This window comes from Poecile atricapillus, chromosome 30 (genome assembly GCF_030490865.1).
Source record: "Poecile atricapillus isolate bPoeAtr1 chromosome 30, bPoeAtr1.hap1, whole genome shotgun sequence".
NCBI classification, from domain to species: domain Eukaryota; kingdom Metazoa; phylum Chordata; class Aves; order Passeriformes; family Paridae; genus Poecile; species Poecile atricapillus.
Genome location: NC_081278.1, coordinates 894843 through 915606, shown reverse-complemented (window position 1 = coordinate 915606; position 20764 = coordinate 894843). Strand labels below are relative to the sequence as shown.

At 48.0% G+C, this 20764-nt stretch overlaps 1 protein-coding gene across 1 annotated transcript in view; it reads left to right on the top strand.

The window, feature by feature from the left end:
- Positions 1 to 18084, top strand: part of MED25 (mediator complex subunit 25) — a 32502-nt gene extending 14418 nt beyond the window's left edge. Inside the window, exons 10-18 of the mRNA XM_058859575.1 lie at positions 1937 to 2022; positions 3537 to 3594; positions 4456 to 4563; positions 7758 to 7946; positions 9815 to 9904; positions 11391 to 11450; positions 13538 to 13744; positions 15897 to 16098; positions 17383 to 18084. Of these exons, the coding sequence (XP_058715558.1) occupies positions 1937 to 2022; positions 3537 to 3594; positions 4456 to 4563; positions 7758 to 7946; positions 9815 to 9904; positions 11391 to 11450; positions 13538 to 13744; positions 15897 to 16098; positions 17383 to 17492 (1110 nt within the window). The 3' untranslated portion in view covers positions 17493 to 18084. The remainder of the gene's footprint in view (positions 1 to 1936; positions 2023 to 3536; positions 3595 to 4455; positions 4564 to 7757; positions 7947 to 9814; positions 9905 to 11390; positions 11451 to 13537; positions 13745 to 15896; positions 16099 to 17382) is intronic.
- The last annotated feature ends 2680 nt before the right edge of the window (positions 18085 to 20764 follow it).

Sequence of the window (20764 nt, the reverse complement as noted above, 5' to 3'; positions counted from 1 at the left end):
GATTTGGGGAGGTCTGGGGGGATTTTGGGGAGTTTGGGGGGATTTTGGGGGGATTTGGGGGGAGTTTGGGGGATTTTGGGGGGATTTGGGGAGATTTGGGGGGATTCTGGGGGGTTTGGGGGGATTTTGGGGGGATTTGGGGGGGTTCAGGGGGATTTGGGGGGAATTGGGGAGGATTTGGGGGGGTCTGGGGGATTTGGGGAGGATTTGGGGGGGTCTGGGGGGATTTGATGAATTTTGGGGGGATTTTGGGGGATTTTGGGGGATTTTGGGGGGATTTGGGGGGATTTTGGGGGAATTGGGGAGGATTTGGGGGGTCTGGGGGGGATTTGGGGGGGTCTGGGGGGATTTGGGGGAGATTTGGGGGGTCTGGGGGGGATTTGGGGGGTCTGGGGGGATTTGATGAATTTTGGGGGGGATTTGGGGGGGATTTTGGGAGGATTTGGGGGGTCTGGGGGGTTTTGGGAGGGCTTGGGGGGATTTGGGGGGTCTGGGGGGATTTGGGGGGGTCTGGGGGGGTTTGATGAATTTTGGGGGGAGTTTGGGGGATTTTGGGGGGATTTTGGGGGGATTTGGGGGGATTTTGGGGGAATTGGGGAGGATTTGGGGGGTCTGGGGGGGATTTGGGGGGGTCTGGGGGGATTTGGGGAGGATTTGGGGGAGATTTGGGGGGTCTGGGGGGGATTTGGGGGAGATTTGGGGGGCTTGGGGAGAGGTTGGGGGGGATTTGGGGAGGATTTGGGGGGTCTGGAGGGATTTGGGGGGGATTTGGGGGTCCTGCAGGGGTTTTGGGGGAGATTTGGGGGGATTTGGGGCAGTTTTGAGGGGTCGGGGGGGATTTGGGGGGGATTTGGGGGAGATTTGGGGGGTTTTGGGAGGGTTTGGGGGGGATTTGGGGGGATTTTGGGAGGTCTGGGGGGTCCTGCAGGGATTTGAGGGGGGGTCTGGGGGGATTTGGGGGGTTTTGGGGGGGATTTGGGGGGGTCTGGGGGGATTTGGGGAGGATTTGGGGGGGTCTGGGGGGGATTTGGGGGGAATTGGGGAGGATTTGGGGGGGTCTGGGGGAATTTGGGGAGGTCTGGGGGGATTTGATGAATTTTGGGGGGAGTTTGAGGGGATTTGGGGGGGATTTTGGGGGGATTTGGGGGGATTTGGGGGGGTTCAGGGGGATTTTGGGGGGTTTGGGGAGGTTTTGGGGGGTTTGGGGGCATCTGGGGGGGATTTGGGGAGGGTCTGGGAGGGATTTGGGGGGGATTTTGGGGGGATTTGGGGAGGTCTGGGGGGATTTGGGGGGGTCTGGGGGGGATTTGGGGAGGTCTGGGGGGATTTGGGGGGAGTTTGGCGGATTTTGGGGGGATTTGGGGAGATTTTGGGGGGATTCTGGGGGGTTGGGGGGGATTTGGGGGGTCTGGGGGGGATTTTGGGAGGGTTTGGGGGGGATTTGGGGGGATTTTGGGGGGGATTTGGGGGGTCTGGGGGGGATTTTGGGAGGGTTTGGGGGGGATTTGGGGGGATTTTGGGGGGGATTTGGGGGGTCTGGGGGGGATTTGGGGGGTCCTGCAGGGATTTGGGGGAGATTGGGGGGATTTTGGAGGAATTTGGGGGGGATTTTTAGGGGGTCTGGGGGGGTCCTGCAGGGATTTGGGGGGATTTGGGGGGATTTTGGGAGGATTTGGGGGGGATTTTGGGGCATTTGAGGGAGATTTGGGGGATTTTGGGAGGATTTGGGGGGGATTTGGGGGATATTTTGGGGCATTTTAGAGATTTTGGGGCCATTTCAGTTGAATTTTGTGGGTTCTCTACCCCTCCACCAACCCCTGAGATGAACAAACCCCACAATTCCAAATTCCAAAACCCCAAAAAATCCTTCCTGGGACCCCAAATCTTTTTGGTGACCCCAAAATCCCCTCGGGGACCCCAAAATTCCCAAACCCAGAAACCCAAACCGGCCCTGGTGGATTCGAGCACGAAGCTGACGCGGTCCCTGCCCTGCCAGGTTTACGTCAACGCCGAGGAAAACCTGTGAGTTTGGGAATTTTGGGGGGATTTTGGGGAATTTGGGGATTTTGGGAACTTTGGGAATTTTTTGGGATTTTTTTGGGGGATTTTTGGGGGATTTTTTGGGAATTTTTTGGGGTTTTTTTTAATTTTTTTTTTATTTTTAGGGGGATTTTTGGGGATTTTTTGGGGGATTTTTTGGAATTTTTAGGGGATTTTTTGGGGATTTTTTTTTGGATTTTGAGGGATTTTTTGGGGATTTTGGGGGATTTTTGGGGGAATTTTGGAGGGATTTTTTGGGGATTTTTTTGGGATTTTTTGGGGATTTTGGGAAATTTTGGGGGGATTTTTGGGAATTTTGGGAGATTTTTTGGGGGATTTTTTTGGAGATTTTTTGGGATTTTTGGGGGATTTTTAAAAGGATTTTGAGGGATTTTTGGGGGATTTTTTGGGAATTTTTGGGGACTTTTTGGGATTTTTTTTTTATTTTTTAAAGGATTTTGGGGAATTTTTGGGGATTTTTTGGGGATTTTTGGGGATTTTTTGGGAATTTTTTGGGGTTTTTTTTTAATTTTTTTTTATTTTGCGGGGGATTTTTTGGAATTTTTTTAGGGGATTTTTTGGGGATTTTTTGGGGATTTTGGGATTTTGGGGGGATTTTGGGATTATTGGGGGATTTTGGGATTTTTGGGGGATTTTTTTGGATTTTTTGGGGATTTTTGGGGGAATTTTTGGGGGATTTTTGAGAATTTGGAGGGATTTTTTGGGGATTTTTTGGGATTTTTTAAAGGATTTTGGGGAATTTTTTGAGGGATTTTTGGGGGGATTTTTGGGGGGGGGATTTTGGGGGGATCTTTGGGGATTTTTGGAGATTTTGGGGGGATTTTTTTGGGATTTTGGGGATTTTGGGGGGATTTTTTTGGGGATTTTTTGGGGACTTTTTGGGGATTTTGGGAAATTTTTGGGGGGATTTTTTGGGGCTTTCTGGGGGAATTTTGGGGAATTTTTGGGGGATTTATTTGAGATTTTGGGGGGATTTTGGGAGAGATTTTAGGAAATTTTTGGGGGGAATTTTTGGGATTTTTTGGGGATTTTTTTTGATTTTTTGGGGATTTTTTGGGAATTTTTTGGGGTTTTTTTTTAATTTTTTTTTTATTTTGGGGGGGATTTTTTGGGATTTTTTTGGAGATTTTTTGGGGATTTTTTGGGGATTTTGGGGGATTTTTTGGGAATTTTGGGGGATTTTGGAAGAATTTTGGGGGAATTTTGGGGGATTTTTTGGGAATTTTTGGGGATTTTTTTGGGGGGATTTTTTAAAGGATTTTGGGGAATTTTGAGTGATTTTTGGGAGATGTTTTGGGGATTTTGGGAGGATTTTTGGGGAATTTGGGGAGATTTTGGGGGGTCCTGTTTGACTTTTGGGGTGGTGTTGAAATTTTGGGACGTGGGGGGTGGTCCTGGAATGAGGGGAACCCCAAAATCACCTCATTTTTCCTCATTTTTCCTCATTTTTCCTCATTTTTCCCTGTTTTTCCCAGGAAAACGGATCAGTGGCCGCAGAAGTTGATCATGCAGCTGATCCCACAGCAGCTCCTGGTCAGATTTGGGCTCATTTTGGGGGGATTTGGGTCATTTTGGGGGATTTTGGGTCATTTTGGGGGATTTTGGGTCATTTTGGGGGAATTTGGGGTCATTTTGGGGAATTTGGGGTCATTTTTTGGGATTTGGGGTCATTTTTTGGAATTTGAGATTTTTTTTGTGGGATTTTTGGTGATTTTTGTGACATTTTTGGTGTTTTTTGTGGGATTTGGGGTCATTTTTGTGGGATTTGAGATTTTTTTGTGGGGTTTGGGGTGGTTTTTGTGGGATTTTGGGTCGTTTTTTGGGGTTTGGGGTCATTTTGTGGGATTTGGGGTGGTTTCTGTGGGATTTAGGGGTTTTTTTGTGGGATTTGAGGTCATTTTGGAGGATTTGGGGTCATTTTTTGGGATTTGAGATTTTTTTTGTGGGACTTTGGTTCATTTTGGGGGATTTGGGCTCATTTTGGGGGATTTGGGCTCATTTTGGAGGAATTTGGGCTCATTTTGGGGGGATTTTGGGTCATTTTGGGGGATTTTGGGTCATTTTGGGGGATTTGGGGTCATTTTGTGGGATTTGGGCTCATTTTGGGGGATTTGGGCTCATTTTGGGGAATTTGGGCTCATTTTGGGGGATTTGGGGTCATTTTTTGGGATTTGGGGTCATTTTGGGGGATTTGGGGTCATTTTTTGGGATTTGGGGTCGGTTTTTGTGGGATTTGAGGAGTTTTTTTGTAGGATTTTTGGGGTTTTTTGTGGGATTTGGGGTAATTTTTGTGGGATTCAAGGCAGTTTTTTGTGGGATTTGGATTTTTTGGGGGTTTTGGGCTGGTTTTTGTGGGATTTGGGGGGTCCTGACCCCATTTTTTGGCCCCTCCAGACCACCCTGGGTCCCCTTTTCCGGAATTCCCGAATGGTTCAGTTCCATTTCACCAACAAGGACCTGGAGTCGCTCAAGGGGCTCTACAGGATCATGGGCAACGGCTTCGTAAGGACCCCAAAAACACCTCAGGGACCCCAAAAATCACCTCAGAGACCCCAAAATTACCTCAGGGACCCCAAAAATCACCTCAGGGACCCCAAAATCACCTCAGGGACCCCAAAATCACCTCAGGGACCCCAAAATCACCTTTAGAGACCCCAAAAATCACCTCAGGGACCCCAAAATCATCTCAGGGACCCCAAAATCACCTCAGGGACCCCAAAATCACCTCAGGGACCCCAGAAACATCTTTAGAGATCCCAAAAACACCTCAGGGACCCCAAAAACACCTCAGGGACCCCAAAAATCACCTCAGGAACCCCAGAACCACCCTCAGAGACCCGAAAATCATCTTTAGAGATCCCAAAATCACCTCAGGGACCCCAAAAACATTCTCAGAGACCCCAAAAACATCTTTAGAGATCCCAGAAACACATCAGAGACCCCAAAACCACCTCAGGAACCCCAAAATCAACTGGAGCAACCCCAAAACCACCTGGAGCGATCCCAAAACCACCCTCAGAGACCCCAAAACCACCCTCAGAGACCCCAAAACCACTTCAGGGTCACCAAAACCACCTCAGATACCCCAAAACCACCTCAGAGACCCCAAAACCACCTGGAACAACCCCAAAAACACCTCAGGGTCACCAAAACCACCTTTAGAGACCCCAAAAACACCTCAGGGACCCCAAAACCACCTTTAGAGACCCCAAAACCATCTTTAGAGACCCCAAAACCACTCTCAGAGACCCCAAAACCATCTTTAGAGACCCCAAAACCACTCTCAGAGACCCCAAAACCATCTTTAGAGACCCCAAATGGACCCTCAGATACCCCAAAACCACCTGGAACAACCCCAAAAACACCTCAGGGTCACCAAAACCACCTCAGAGACCCCAAAACCATCTTTAGAGCACCCAAAACCACCTTTAGAGACCCCAAAACCACCCTCAGATACCCCAAAACCACCTCAGATACCCCAAAACCACCTCAGAGACCCCAAAACCACCTGGAACAACCCCAAAAACACCTCAGGGTCACCAAAACCATCTTTAGAGACCCCAAAAACACCTCAGGGACCCTAAAGCCACCCTCAGAGACCCCAAAACCACCTTTAGAGACCCCAAAAACCACCTGGAGCGACCCTGAACCAACTCAGGAACCCCAAAACCACCTCAGAGACCCCAAAACCACCTCAGAGACCCCAAAACCACCTGGAACAACCCCAAAAACACCTCAGGGTTACCAAAACCACCTTTAGAGACCCCAAAACCACCTCAGGAACCTCAGAACCATCCTCAGGAACCCCAAAACCACCTTCAGAGACTTTTTAACCACCCTCAGGGACCCCAAAAACACCTCAGGGACCCCAAAACCACCTTTAGAGACCCAAAATGGACCCTCAGATACCCCAAAACCACCTGGAACAACCCCAAAACCACCTGGAACAACCCCAAAACCATCTCAGGGTCACCAAAACCACCTCAGAGACCCCAAAACCATCTTTAGGAACCCCAAAACCACCTTTAGAGACCCCAAATTGACCCTCAGATACCCCAAAACCACCTCAGAGACCCCAAAACCACCTGGAACAACCCCAAAAACACCTCAGGGTCACCAAAACCAGCTTTAGAGACCCCAAAACCACCTCAGGAACCTCAGAACCACCCTCAGGAACCCCAAAACCAACTTCAGAGACTTTTTAACCACCCTCAGGGATCCCAAAACCACCTCAGAGACCCCAAAACCACCTTCAGAGACCCCAAAACCACCCTCAGGGACCCCAAAAACACCTCAGGGACCCCAAAACCATCTTTAGAGACCCCAAAACCACCCTCAGAGACCCCAAAACCACCTCAGAGACCCCAAAACCACCTGGAACAACCCCAAAAACACCTCAGGGTCACCAAAACCACCTTTAGAGACCCCAAAACCATCTTTAGGAACCCCAAAACCACCTTTAGAGACCCCAAATGGACCCTCAGATACCCCAAAACCACCTCAGAGACCCCAAAACCACCTTCAGAGACCCCAAAATCACCCTCAGATACCCCAAAACCACCTTCAGAAACCCCAAAAACACCTGGAACAACCCCAAAAACACCTCAGGGTCACCAAAACCACCTTTAGAGACCCCAAAACCATCTTTAGAGCACCCAAAAACCACCTGGAGCGACCCTGAACCAACTCAGGAACCCCAAAACCACCTCAGAGACCCCAAAACCACCTTCAGAGACCCCAAAACCACCTCAGAGACCCCAAAACCACCTGGAACAACCCCAAAAACACCTCAGGGTCACCAAAACCACCTTTAGAGATCCCAAAATCATCTTTAGGAACCCCAAAACCACCTTTAGAGACCCAAATGGACCCTCAGATACCCCAAAACCACCTCAGAGACCCCAAAACCACCCTCAGAGACCCCAAAACCACCCTCAGATACCCCAAAACCACCTGGAACAACCCCAAAAACACCTCAGGGTCACCAAAACCACCTTTAGAGACCCCAAAACCATCTTTAGAGCACCCAAAAACCACCTGGAGCGACCCTGAACCAACTCAGGAACCCCAAAACCACCTCAGAGACCCCAAAACCACCTGGAACAACCCCAAAAACACCTCAGGGTCACCAAAACCACCTCAGAGACCCCAAAACCACCTCAGGAACCTCAGAACCACCCTCAGGAACCCCAAAACCACCTTCAGAGACTTTTTAACCACCCTCAGGGACTCCAAAAACACCTCAGGGACCCCAAAATCACCTTTAGAGACCCCAAAACCACCCTCAGAGACCCCAAAACCACCTCAGAGACCCCAAAACCACCTGGAACAACCCCAAAAACACCTCAGGGTCACCAAAACCACCTTTAGAGACCCCAAAACCATCTTTAGAGCACCCAAAAACCACCTGGAGCGACCCTGAACCAACTCAGGAACCCCAAAACCACCTCAGAGACCCCAAAACCACCTTCAGAGACCCCAAAAACACCTCAGGAACCCCAAAATCACCTTCAGAGACTTTTTAACCACCCTCAGGGACCCCAAAACCACCTCAGAGACCCCAAAACCACCTTTAGAGACCCCAAAACCATCTTTAGAGACCCCAAAACCACCCTCAGAGACCCCAAAACCTCTCCCACCCCATTCCTATTCCTATTCCCACCCCATTCCTGCTTCATTCCCACTTTTCCCCCCAGGCCGGCTGCGTGCACTTCCCTCACACGGCGCCCTGCGAGGTGCGGGTGCTGATGCTGCTCTACTCCTCCAAGAAGAAAATCTTCATGGGCCTCATCCCCAACGACCAGAGCGGCTTCGTCAACGGCATCCGCCAGGTCATCACCAACCACAAGCAGGTGCAGCAGCACAAGATGGACCAGCAGCGTGGGGTGAGCCCCCCAAAAACACCCCAAAAAACCCCTCAAAACCACCCCCAAAATCCCGCAGGCCCTCACGGATTTCTCCTACCTTCAAGCCTTTTATGTGCTGGGTCGCTCTTTGCTTCCCTCACAAACGCCGCCATCTCTTTCTGGAGGGGTTGTTGCTGTCCTTACACTCTTTTTTGGGGTGTCTTTGATGTCCCAAATCAGTTTTTTTATCTTTTTTTCTTTTCCCACTTTTTCCTCCCCTCACGTTTCCCGCTCTTTTCTCCCCTCACCTTTTCCCGCCCTTTTCTCCCCTCACGTTTCCCGCTCTTTTCCCCTCACATTTTCTACCCTTTTCACCTCACATTTCCACCCTTTTCCTTTCATGTTTTCCACTCTTTTCTCCTCTCACGATTCCCATCCTGTTTCTCCTCACCTTTTCTGCCTTCCTCCCCTCACGATTCCCGCCCTTTTCTCCCCTCACCTTTTCCCGCCCTTTTCTCCCCTCACGTTTCCCGCTCTTTTCCCCTCCCATTTTCTACTTTTTTCCCCTCACATTTCCACCCTTTTCCCTTCATGTTTCCCACTCTTTTCTCCTCTCATGATTCCCGTCCTGTTTCTCCTCACCTTTTTCGCCTTTTTCCCCTCACGTTTCCCACCCCTCAATCCTTTTATGTGCTGGGTCGCTCTTTGCTTCCCTCACAAGCGCCACCATCTCTTTCCTGAGGGGTTGTTCCTGTCTCCCCACTCTTTTTGCGGTGTCTTTTATGTCCCAAATCTGTATTTTTTTCTTTTTCTCTTTTTTTTTTTCTCTTTTTTTTTCCCTACTCTTTTCTCCCCTCACGTTTCCCGCCCTTTTCTCCCCTCACGTTTTCCGCTCTTTTCTCCCCTCACGTTTCCCGCTCTTTTCCTCTCACATTTTCTACTCTTTTCACCTCACATTTCGCACCCTTTTTCCCTCTCATTTCCCACCCTTTTCCCCTCACATTTCTCACTCTTTTCCTCTCACATTTCCCACTCTTTTCCTCTCACATTTTCTACTTTTTTCACCTCACATTTCCACCCTTTTCCCTTCATGTTTCCCACCCTTTTCTCCCCTCACATTTCCCACTCTTTTCCTCTCACATTTTCTACTCTTTTCACCTCACATTTCCACCTTTTCCCTTCACGTTTCCCGCCCTTTTCTCCCCTCACATTTCCCACCCCTCAATCCTTTTATGTGCTGGGTCGCTCTTTGCTTCCTCCACAAGCGCCGCCATCTCTTTCTTGAGGTGTTGTTCCTGTCTCCCCACTCTTTTTGCGGTGTCTTTTATGTCCCAAATCTGTATTTTTTTCTTTTTATCTTTTTTTTTTCTCTTTTTTTTTCCCCACTCTTTTCTCCACTCACGTTTCCCTCTCTTTTCTCCCCTCACGTTTCCCGCTCTTTTTCTCCCCTCACGTTTCCCGCTCTTTTCCCCTCCCATTTTCTACTTTTTTCACCTCACATTTCCACCCTTTTCCCTTCATGTTTCCCGCCCTTTTCTCCCCTCACGTTTCCCACTCTTTTCCTCTCACATTTTCTACTCTTTTCACCTCACATTTCGCACCCTTTTTCCCTCTCATTTCCCACTCTTTCCCCCTCACATTTCTCACTCTTTTCCTCTCACATTTCCCACTCTTTTCCTCTCACATTTTCTGCTCTTTTCACCTCACATTTCCACCCTTTTCCCTTCACGTTTTCCCGCCCTTTTCTCCCCTCACGTTTCCCACCCCTCCACCCTCAGCGCCACCATCTCTTTCTTGAGGGCTCCTTCCTGTCCCCCCACTCTTTTTGGGGTGTCTTTGATGTCCCCAAATCTCTTTTTTGGGGTCTTTGCTGCGCCCCCAGACCCCAAATTTTCCTTTCCCCACAGCTGGGGGGCTCGGCCCCTGTTCCTGGGGCTCCCCCATTCCTGCCCAAGCAGCCGGGGACCCTCCCCGTCACCTCAGGGGTTCAGCCGCAGGTAAGGGGGGATTTTGGGTGTTTTTTGTGGGATTTGGGGTGTTTTTTGTGGGATTTCGGGTGTTTTTTATGGGATTTCGGGTGTTTTCTGTGGGATTTGGGGTGTTTTTTGTGGGATTTGAGGTGTTTTTTGTGGGATTTGAGGTGTTTTTTGTGGGATTTGGGGTGTTTTTTGGGGGATTTGGGGTGGTTTTTGTGGGATTTGGGGTGGTTTTTGTGGGATTTGGGGTGGTTTTTGTGAGATTTGGGTGTTTTTTATGGGATTTGAGGGTTTTTTTGTGGGATTTCGGGTGTTCTTTGTGGGATTTGGAGTGGTTTTTGTGGGATTTGGGATGGTTTTTGTGTGATTTGGGGTGTTTTTTGTGTGATTTGGGGTGTTTTTTGTGGGATTTTGGGTGGTTTTTGTGGAATTTGAGGTGATTTTTGTGAGATTTGGGGGTAGTTTTGTGGGATTTGGGGTGGTTTCTGTGGGATTTGGGGTGATTTTTGTGGGATTTGGGCTCGTTTTTATGGGATTTGGGATCATTTTGTGGGATTTCGGGTGTTCTTTGTGGGATTTGGGGTGGTTTTTGTGGGATTTGGCGTGGTTTTTGTGGGATTTGTGGTGGTTTCTGTGGGATTTGGGGTGGTTTTTGTGGGATTTGGGGTGATTTTTGTGGGATTTGGGCTGGTTTTTGTGGGATTTGGGCTGGTTTTTATGGGATTTGGGATCATTTTGTGAGATTTGGGGTGTTTTTTGTGGGATTTGAGGGTTTTTTTGTGGGATTTGGGGTGGTTTTTGTGGGATTTGGGATGGTTTTTGTGGGATTTGGGGTGGTTTTTGTGGGATTTGGGGTGGTTTTTGTGGGATTTGAGGTGTTTTTTGGGGGATTTGGGGTGTTTTTTGGGGGATTTGGGGTGGTTTTTGTGGGATTTGAGGTGTTTTTTGTGGGATTTGAGGTGTTTTTTGTGGGATTTGAGGTGTTTTCTGTGGGATTTGGGGTGTTTTTTGTGGGATTTGGGGTGTTTTTTGTGGGATTTGGGCTCGTTTTTATGGGATTTGGGATCATTTTGTGGGATTTGGGGTGTTTTTTGTGGGATTTGGGGTGTTTTTTGTGGGATTTTGGGTGGGTTTTGTGGGATTTGGGCTCGTTTTTATGGGATTTGGGATCATTTTGTGGGATTTGGGGTGTTTTTTGTGGGATTTGAGGGTTTTTTTGTGGGATTTGGAGTGGTTTCTGTGGGATTTCGGGTGTTCTTTGTGGGATTTGGGGTGTTTTTTGTGGGATTTGGGGTGGTTTTTGTGGAATTTGAGGTGATTTTTGTGAGATTTGGGGTGTTTTTTATGGGATTTGGGGTGGTTTTTGTGGAATTTGAGGTGATTTTTGTGAGATTTGGGGTATTTTTTGTGGGATTTGGGGTAATTTTGTGGGATTTGAGGTGTTTTTTATGGGATTTGGGGTTCTCATCCCTGGAGCCCCCCTGAACCCCCCATTCCCCCGTCCCAGGTGAGCCCAGGTCTGGCGCAGGTCGGGATCATGGAGGAGCAGCAGCGGCAGCAGAGCCTGGTCTGGGGGAGATTTTTGGGGGGTTTTGGGGGGTTTTGGGGCTTGGTTTGGGTTTTTGGGGGGTTTTGGGGGGATTTGGGGCTTGGTTTGGGTTTTTGGGGGGATTTGGGGGATTTGAGGCTTGGTTTGGGTTTTGGGGGGGTTTTGGGGGGATTTGAGGCTTGGTTTGGGTTTTGGGGGGGTTTTGAGGGCAGTTGAGGCTCAGGGTTTGGGTTTTTGGGGGGATTTGGTGGGATTTGAGGCTTGGGTTGGGTATTTGGGGGGATTTGAGGCTTGGGTTGGGTTTTTGGGGGGGTTTTGAGTGGATTTGAGGCTTGGGTTGGGTTTTTGGGGGGATTTGGGGGGATTTGGGGCTTGGTTTGGGTTTTTGGGGGGTTTTGAGTGGATTTGAGGCTCAGGGGTTGGGTTTTTGGGGGGGTTTTGAGTGGATTTGAGGCTTGGTTTGGGTTTTGGGGGGGTTTTGGGGGGATTTGAGGCTTGGTTTGGATTTTTGGGGGGATTTGGGGGGATTTGAGGCTTGGGTTGGGTTTTGGGGGGGATTTGGTGGGATTTGAGGCTTGGGTTGGGTTTTTGGCGGAATTTGGGGGGATTTGGGGCTTGGTTTGGGTTTTGGGGGGGTTTTGAGTGGATTTGAGGCTTGGGTTGGGTTTTTGGGGGGATTTGAGGCTTGGGTTGGGTTTTTGGGGGGATTTGGGGGGATTTGAGGCTTGGTTTGGGTTTTTGGGGGGTTTTGGGGGCATTTGGGGCTTGGTTTGGGTTTTGGGGGGGTTTTGAGTGGATTTGAGGCTTGGTTTGGGTTTTTGGGGGGATTTGGGGGGATTTGAGGCTCAGGGGTTGGGTTTTGGGGGGGGTTTTGAGTGGATTTGAGGCTTGGGTTGGGTTTTTGGAGGGATTTTGAGTGGATTTGAGGCTTGGGTTGGGTTTTTGGGGGGTTTTGAGGCTTGGGTTGGGTTTTTGAGGGGATTTGGGGGTCTCTAAAGATGATTTTGGGACCCTGAGGGTGGTTTTGGGGTCTCTCCAGATGATTTTGGGGTTTCTAAGGGTGGTTTGGGGTCCCTGAGGGTGTTTTTGGGGTCCCTGAGGGTGGTTGGGGATTCCTGAGGGTGGTTTGGGGTCTCTCCAGATGGTTTTGGGGTCTCTAAAGTTGGTTTTGGGGTCTCTCCAGGTTGTTTTGGGGTCTCTGAGGGTGGTTTGGGGTCTCTCCAGATGGTTTTGGGGTCTCTCCAGGTTGTTTTGGGTATCTAAAGTTGGTTTTGGGATCTCTAAAGATGATTTTGGGGTCTCTAAAGATGATTTTGGGGTCTCTGAGGGTGGTTTGGGGTCTCTAAAGGTGTTTTTGGGGTCTCTGAGGGTGGTTTGGGGTCTCTCAAGATGGTTTTGGGGTCTCTAAAGATGGTTTTGGGGTCTCTAAAGATGGTTTTGGGGTCTCTCCGGGTTGTTTTGGGGTCTCTAAAGTTGGTTTTGGGGTCTCTCCAGGTTGTTTTGGGGTCTCTCAAGATGGTTTTGGGTATCTAAAGTTGGTTTTGGGGTCTCTAAAGTTGGTTTTGGGGTCTCTCCAGGTTGTTTTGGGGTCTCTAAAGATGGTTTTGGGGTCTCTAAAGATGGTTTTGGGGTCTCTCCGGGTTGTTTTGGGGTCTCTAAAGTTGGTTTTGGGGTCTCTCCAGGTTGTTTTGGGGTCTCTAAAGTTGGTTTTGGGGTCTCTCCAGGTTGTTTGGGGTCTCTCAAGATGGTTTTGGGGTCTCTAAAGATGGTTTTGGGGTCTCTCCAGGTTGTTTTGGGTATCTAAAGTTGGTTTTGGGGTCTCTCCTCAAGATGGTTTTGGGTATCTAAAGTTGGTTTTGGGGTCTCTCCAGGTTGTTTTGGGGTCTCTAAAGTTGGTTTTGGGGTCTCTCCAGGTTGTTTGGGGTCTCTAAAGATGGTTTTGGGGTCTCTAAAGATGGTTTTGGGGTCTCTCAGGTTGTTTTGGGGTCTCTCCAGATGGTTTTGGGTATCTAAAGTTGTTTTTGGTGTCTCTGAGAGTGTTTAAAATCTCCCTTTGGCATTTTTGGTGCCTCCCCAACACTCCCATTTCTTTTTCCCTCCCCCAGTTACAGCTCCGAGCCCAACAACAGCAACAACCACAGCCCCCCCCTGCTCCCCCCACGGCCCCAGCGCCTCCCCCAGCCCCCCAAAACCCGGCAGCCCCCCAGGCCGGACCCCCCCAGCCCAGCCAGGCCGGGGGGGGGTCCCTGCTGCGCCCCCAAAACCCCGGAGCCAACCCCCAACTGCGGAGCCTCCTGCTCAGCCAGCAGCCGGTGAGTGATGGAGCCCTCCCCGAAATAAAAACGGGTCAAGAAATGGGGATTTACACACAAAAAAATGGGGATTTACAGCCTAAAAAATGGGGATTATCACCCCCAAAAAATGGGGATTATCACCCAAAAAATCACCTGAAAAATGGGGATTATCACCCAAAAAATCACACTGAAAATGGGGATTTACACCCCAAAAAATGGGGATTATCACCCCAAAAATCACCCAAGAAATGGGGATTTTCACCCCAAAAAGTGGGGATTTTCACCCCAAAAAATGGGGATTAACACCCCAAAAAATGGGGATTTTCATCCAAAAAAATGGGGATTAACACCCTAAAAAATGGGGATTTTCACCCTAAAAAATGGGGATTATCACCCTAAAAAATGGGGATTTACAGCCTAAAAAATGGGGATTTACACCCTAAAAAATGGGGATTATCACCCTAAAAATGGGGATTATCACCCAAAAAAATGGGGATTTACACCCCAAAAAATGGGGATTTTCACACAAAAAATGGGGATTATCACCCCAAAAAATGGGGATTTTTACCCAAAAAATGGGGATTTACACCCCAAAAAATGGGGATTATCACCCCAAAAAATGGGGATTATCACCCCAAAAAATCACCCAAAAAATGGGGATTTTCACCCCAAAAAATGGGGATTTACACCCCCAAAAAATCGGGATTTACAGCCTAAAAAATGGGGATTATCACCCCAAAAAATGGGGATTAACACCCCAAAAAATCACCCAAAAAATGGGGATTATCACCCAAAAAATCACACTGAAAATGGGGATTAACACCCCAAAAAATGGGGATTAACACCCCGAAAGATGGGGATTTTTACCCCAAAAATCACCCAAAAAATGGGGATTATCACCCAAAAAATCACCCAAAAAATGGGGATTAACACCCCAAAAAATGGGGATTATCACCCCAAAAAATGGGGATTTACACCCCCAAAAAATGGGGATTATCACCCCAAAAAATGGGGATTATCACCCCAAAAATCACCCAAAAAGTGGGGATTTTCACCCCAAAAAATGGGGATTAACACCCCAAAAAATGGGGATTTACACCCTAAAAAATGGGGATTTACACCCCAAAAAATGGGGATTAACACCCCAAAAAATGGGGATTAACACCCCAAAAAATGGGGATTATCACCCCAAAAAATGGGGATTTACACCCCAAAAAATCACCCAAAAAATGGGGATTTACACCCCCAAAAAATGGGGATTTTCACACCAAAAAATGGGGATTAACACCCCAAAAATGGGGATTTACACCCTAAAAATGGGGATTTATACCCTAAAAATGGGGATTTTCACCCCCAAAAAATGGGGATTCTCACCCCCAAAAAATGGGGATTATCACCCTAAAAAATGGGGATTATCACCCCAAAAAATGGGGATTTACACCCCCAAAAAATGGGGATTAACACCCCAGAAAATCACCCAAAAAATGGGGATTATCACCCAAAAAAATCACCCAAAAAATGGGGATTAACACCCCAAAAAAATGGGGATTTTTACCCAAAAAATGGGGATTTTCACCCCAAAAAGTGGGGATTTACACCCAAAAAATGGGGATTATCACCCCAAAAAATGGGGATTTTTACCCAAAAAATGGGGATTAACACCCAAAAAAATGGGGATTAACACCCCGAAAGATGGGGATTTTTACCCCAAAAATCACCCAAAAAATGGGGATTTTCACCCCAAAAAAATCACCCAAAAAATGGGGATTTTCACCCAAAAAAGGGGATTTTTCACACAAAAAAATGGGGATTTACACCCAAAAAAATCACACTGAAAATGGGGAATTACATCCCAAAAAATGGGGATTAACACCCCCAAAAAATGGGGATTTTCACCCCAAAAAATGAAGATAATCACCTAAAAAATGGGGATTTTCACACAAAAAAATGGGGATTTTCACCCAAAAAAATTCGGGATTTGGGGAATTTTGGGGCCTTTCCCACGGGAATTTGGGAATTTTCATTCTGGGGAGGGGGGGGGGTCTCTAAAAATGGGTAAAAAATTCCAATTTTGAGTGGGGGGAGGGGCAACCCCGGCTCATTTTTGGGGTGCCCCTCCCCCCTCTCTCTCTCTAACCCCTCCCCCCCCTTTTTTTTGTGTCTCCCCCAGCCCCAAGGGGGGGTCCCCCCCCCAGCTCAGCCTCTTCATCACCTGCAGCCCCCCCCGGGACCCCCCCAGGCTCAGCCTCTGCTGCCCCCTCCCCACCAAGGGCTGGGGGGGGGAGGGGCGGGGCAGCTGCCCCTCCTCCACCCTCCCCCACCGGGCCAGCCCTGGCCGGGGCAGTTGGGGGGACCCCGAGCCCCAATTCCAGGTGAGTGAGACCCCCACCCCCCCTCCCCCAATTCCCAAAAAATTCCCTGATCCCCAATTCCCAAAAAAATAAATCCCAAAAAAACCCCAAAATAATCCCCAAAAAAATCCCAAAAAAAACCAAAAAAAATCCCAAAAAAACCCAAAAAAATCCCCAAAAAAACCCAAAAAAACCCCAAAATAATCCCAAAAAAACCCCAAAATAATCCCAAAAAAAACCCCAAAAAATCTAAAAAAAAACCAAAAAAAATACCACCATGGACCCTTCCCCTCCTTCCCAAAAAATCCCCCTGATCCCCCCCCATTCCCAAAAAATTCCCTGATTCTGACCCCAATTCCCAAAAAAATAAATCCCAAAAAACCCCCAAAATAATCCCAAAAAAATCCCAAAAAAATTAAAAAAAAAACCCCAAAAAAATCCCACCATGGACCCTTCCCCTCCTTCCCAAAAAATCCCCACTTCCCAAAAATCCCGCTCCCCCTCCTTCCCAAAAAATCCCCCTGACCCCGACCCCAATTCCCAAAAAAAAAATCCCAAAAAAATCCCCCAAAACCCTCCCTGAGACCCCCCAAAACCCCCCTGGGACGCCCCAAAACCTCCCTGGGACGCCCCGAAACCCCCCCCTGGGACCCCAAAACCAATCCTGGGATGCCCCAAACCCTTCCTGGGACCCCCAAAACTCCTCTGGGACCCCCCAAAACCCCCCTGGGACCCCCAAACCCCCTCTGGGACCCCCCAAAATCCCCTCTGGGATCCCAAAACCTTTCTTGGGACCCCCCAAAACCCCCCTGGCACCCCCTGGGACCCCAAAACTGCCCCTGGGACCCCAAAACCACCCCTGGGACCCCCAAACCCCCTCTGGGACCCCAAAACCCCCCCTGGGACACCAAAACTGCCCCTGGGACCCCAAAACCACCCCTGAGACCCCCAAAACCAATCCTGGGACCCCCAAAACCCCCCCTGGGATCCCCAAAACCAATCCTGGGACCCCCAAAACCAATCCTGGGACCCCCAAAACCCCCCCTGGGACCCCCAAACCCCCTCTGGGACCCCAAAACCCCCCCTGGGACACCAAAACTGCCCCTGGGACCCCAAAACCAATCCTGGGACGCCCCAAACCCTTCCTGGGACCCCCAAAACTCCTCTGGGACCCCAAAACTGCCCCTGGGACCCCAAAACCCCCACTGGGACCCCCAAAACCACCCCTGGGACCCCAAAACCACCCCTGGGACCCCCCCCAGGGTTTTGGGGTCCCCCCCTGACCCCCCTTTTCCCCCCCCCCAGGGCAGATGCTGCTGCCCCCCGGCCCCAGGGGTCCCGTCCCCCCGGGGGGGCTCCAGCCCGTGCAGACCCCCAGCGTGATGGAGGAGGACATCCTGATGGACCTCATCTAGGGGAGGAACCCCAAAAACACCCCAAAAACCCCAAAAACACCCCCAGAAACCCCAAAAACACCCAAAAATACCCCAAAAATACACCCAGAAACCCCAAAAACACCCCAAAACAACCCAAAAATCCACAAAATACCCCAAAATACCCCAAAAATCCCCCAGGAATTCCCAAATTTGGGGTCTCCAGACCCTCAGGGTGGTGGATGAGAACATCCTGATGGACCTCATCTAGGGGAGGAACCCCAAAAATGGGGTCTGGGAACCCCAAAAACCCCAAAATACCCCCAGAAACCCCAAAAACACCCCAAAACAACCCAAAAATCCACAAAATACCCCAAAAACACCCCCAGGAACCCCAAAACACCCCCAAAAACACCCAAAATCCCCCAGGAATTCCCAAATTTGGGGTCTCCAGACCCTCAGGGTGATGGAGGAGGACATCCTGATGGACCTCATCTAGGGGGGAACCCCAAAAATGGGGTCTGGGAACCCCAAAAACCCCAAAATACCCCCAGAAACCCCAAAAACACCCCCAGAAACCCCAAAAACACCCCAAAACAACCCAAAAATCCACAAAATACCCCAAAAACAACCCCAGGAACCCCCAAATTTGGGGTCTTCAGACCCTCAGGGTGATGGAGGAGAACATCCTGATGGACCTCATCTAGGGGAGGAACCCCAAAAACAACCCCAGGAACCCCAAAAATACCCCCAGAAACCCCAAAAACACCCAAAAATACCCCAAAAACACCAAAATACCCCCAAAATCCCCCAGGAATTCCCAAATTTTGGGTCTCCAGACCCTCAGGGTGATGGAGGAGAACATCCTGATGGACCTCATCTAGGGGAGAACCCCAAAAACAACCCCAGGAACCCCAAAAATACCCCAAAAACAACCCCAGGAACCCCAAAAATACACCCAGAAACCCCAAAAACACCCAAAAATACCCCAAAAACACCCAAAAATACCCCAAAAATACACCCAGAAACCCCAAAAACACCCCCAGAAACCCCAAAAACACCCAAAAATACCCCAAAAACAACCCCAGGAACCCCAAAAACACCCAAAAACACCCCAAAAAATCCCAAAAAAATAAAAAAAAATCAAAAAAATTTAAAAAAAAAAATTCACAAAAAATTCACAAAAAACCCAAAAAATTCCAGAAAAATCCCAAAAATTCCCAAAAATCACGGAACATCCCAGAAAATCCAAAAAAATCCCAAAAAAATCAAAATCTAAAAAAAATCCCAAAAAATTTTTTTAAAAAATCACAAAAAGTTCCCCAAAAAATCCCCAAAAAATCCCATAAAAAATCCCCAAAAACCCCCCAGAAAATCCCTAAAAATTCCCAAAAAAAATCCCCAAAAATTCCCCAAAAAAATCCCAAAAAAATCCCCAAAAATTCCCAAAAACTTCCCAAAAAAATTCCCCAAAAAATCTAAAAAAATAAAAATAAAAAAACCCAAAAAATTTAAAAAAAAATCCCAAAAACTTCCCCAAAAATTTCCAAAAAAATCCCAAAAAATAAAAATAAAAAATCCCCCAAAAAAACAAAACAAAACAAAAAAAATTCCAAAAATTTCCCCAAAAAATCCAAAAAATCTCCCAAAAAATCCCAAAAAATTCCCTAAAAAAACCCAACAAATTTCCAAAAAAATTCCAAAAAAATTCCCAAAATTCTCCCCTGGATCCCCCAAATTTGGATCAATTATTTGGGAGAGGGTCCCCAAAATTTGGGAATTCCCTCCCAAAATTCCCCCAAATTTGGGAATTCCTCCCAAAATTCCCCCAAAATTTGGGAATTCCTCCCAAAATTCCCCCCCAAAATTTGGGAATTCCTCCCAAAATTCCCCCAAAATTTGGGAATTCCCTCCCAAAATTTGGGAATTCCTCCCAAAATTCCCCCAAAATTTGGGAATTCCCTCCCAAAATTCCCCCCCTCCCAAAATTTGGGAATTCCCTCCCAAAAAATTCCCCCCCAAAATTTGTGAATTCCTCCCAAAATTCTCCCAAAATTTGGGAATTCCCGCCCAAAATTTGGGAATTCCTCCAAAAATTCCCCCAAAATTTGGGAATTCCTCCCAAAATTCCCCCAAAATTTGGGAATTCCTCCCAAAATTCCCCCAAAATTTGGGAATTCCCTCCCAAAATTCCCCCAAAATTTGGGAATTCCTCCCAAAATTCCCCCAAATTTGGGAATTCCTCCCAAAAATCCCCCAAATTTGGGAATTCCTCCCAAAATTCCCCCAAAATTTGGGAATTCCCTCCCAAAAAGTTCCCTTTTTTTTGCTGTTGTATTTTTTTGGCTTGGCTGAATAAATCGGGAATTTTTGCACTCGATCCACGCGGAAAAAAAAATGGGAATTTTGGGGGGAATTTGGGATCAAGGAGAAAATTTGGGATCGAGGGGGGAAATTTGGGATTGGGGGGGAAATTTGGGATCAAGGGAAATTTGGGATGAGGAATTTGGGATGGGGAAATTTGGGATTGAAGGAAATTTGGGATAAAGGGGGAAAATTTGGGATTGAGGGGGGAAATTTGGGATGAGGAGAAATTGAGGATAAGAAATTTGGGATGGGGAAATTCGGGATCGAGGGAAATTTGGGATAAGAAGAAATTTGGGATGGGGAAATGTGGGATAAGGGGGGAATTTGGGATCGAGGAGAAAATTTGGGATTGAGGGGGGAAATTTGGGATAAGAAATTCGGGATAAGAGGGAATTTGAGATGAGGAGGAAAACTTGGGATCAAGGAGGGAAATTTGGGATCGAGGGGGGAAATTTGGGATTGAGGGAAATTTGGGATTGATGGGAAAATTTGGGATTGAGGGGGGAAATTTGGGATGGGGGAAATTTGGGATTGAGGAGAATTTGGGAATAAGAAATTTGGGATGAGGAGGAATTTGAGATAAGGAGAGAAATTTGGGATCAAGGGGGAAAATTTGGGATAAGAAGAAATTTGGGATTGAGGAGAATTTCGGATTGAGGAGGGAAATTCGGGATCAAGGGAAATTTGGGATAAGGAAGAATTTGGGATAAGAAGAAATTTGGGATGAGGAAAAATTTGGGATTGAGGAGAATTTGGGATCGAGGAGGGAAATTCAGGATCAAGGGAAATTTGGGATGGGGAAAATTTGGGATAAGGAGGAAAAATTTGGGATGAGGAGGAATTTGAGGTAAGGAGAGAAATTTGGGATCAAGGGGGAAATTTGGGATGAGGAGAAATTTGGGATTGAGGAGAATTTGGGATCAAGGGGGGAAATTCAGGATCGAGGA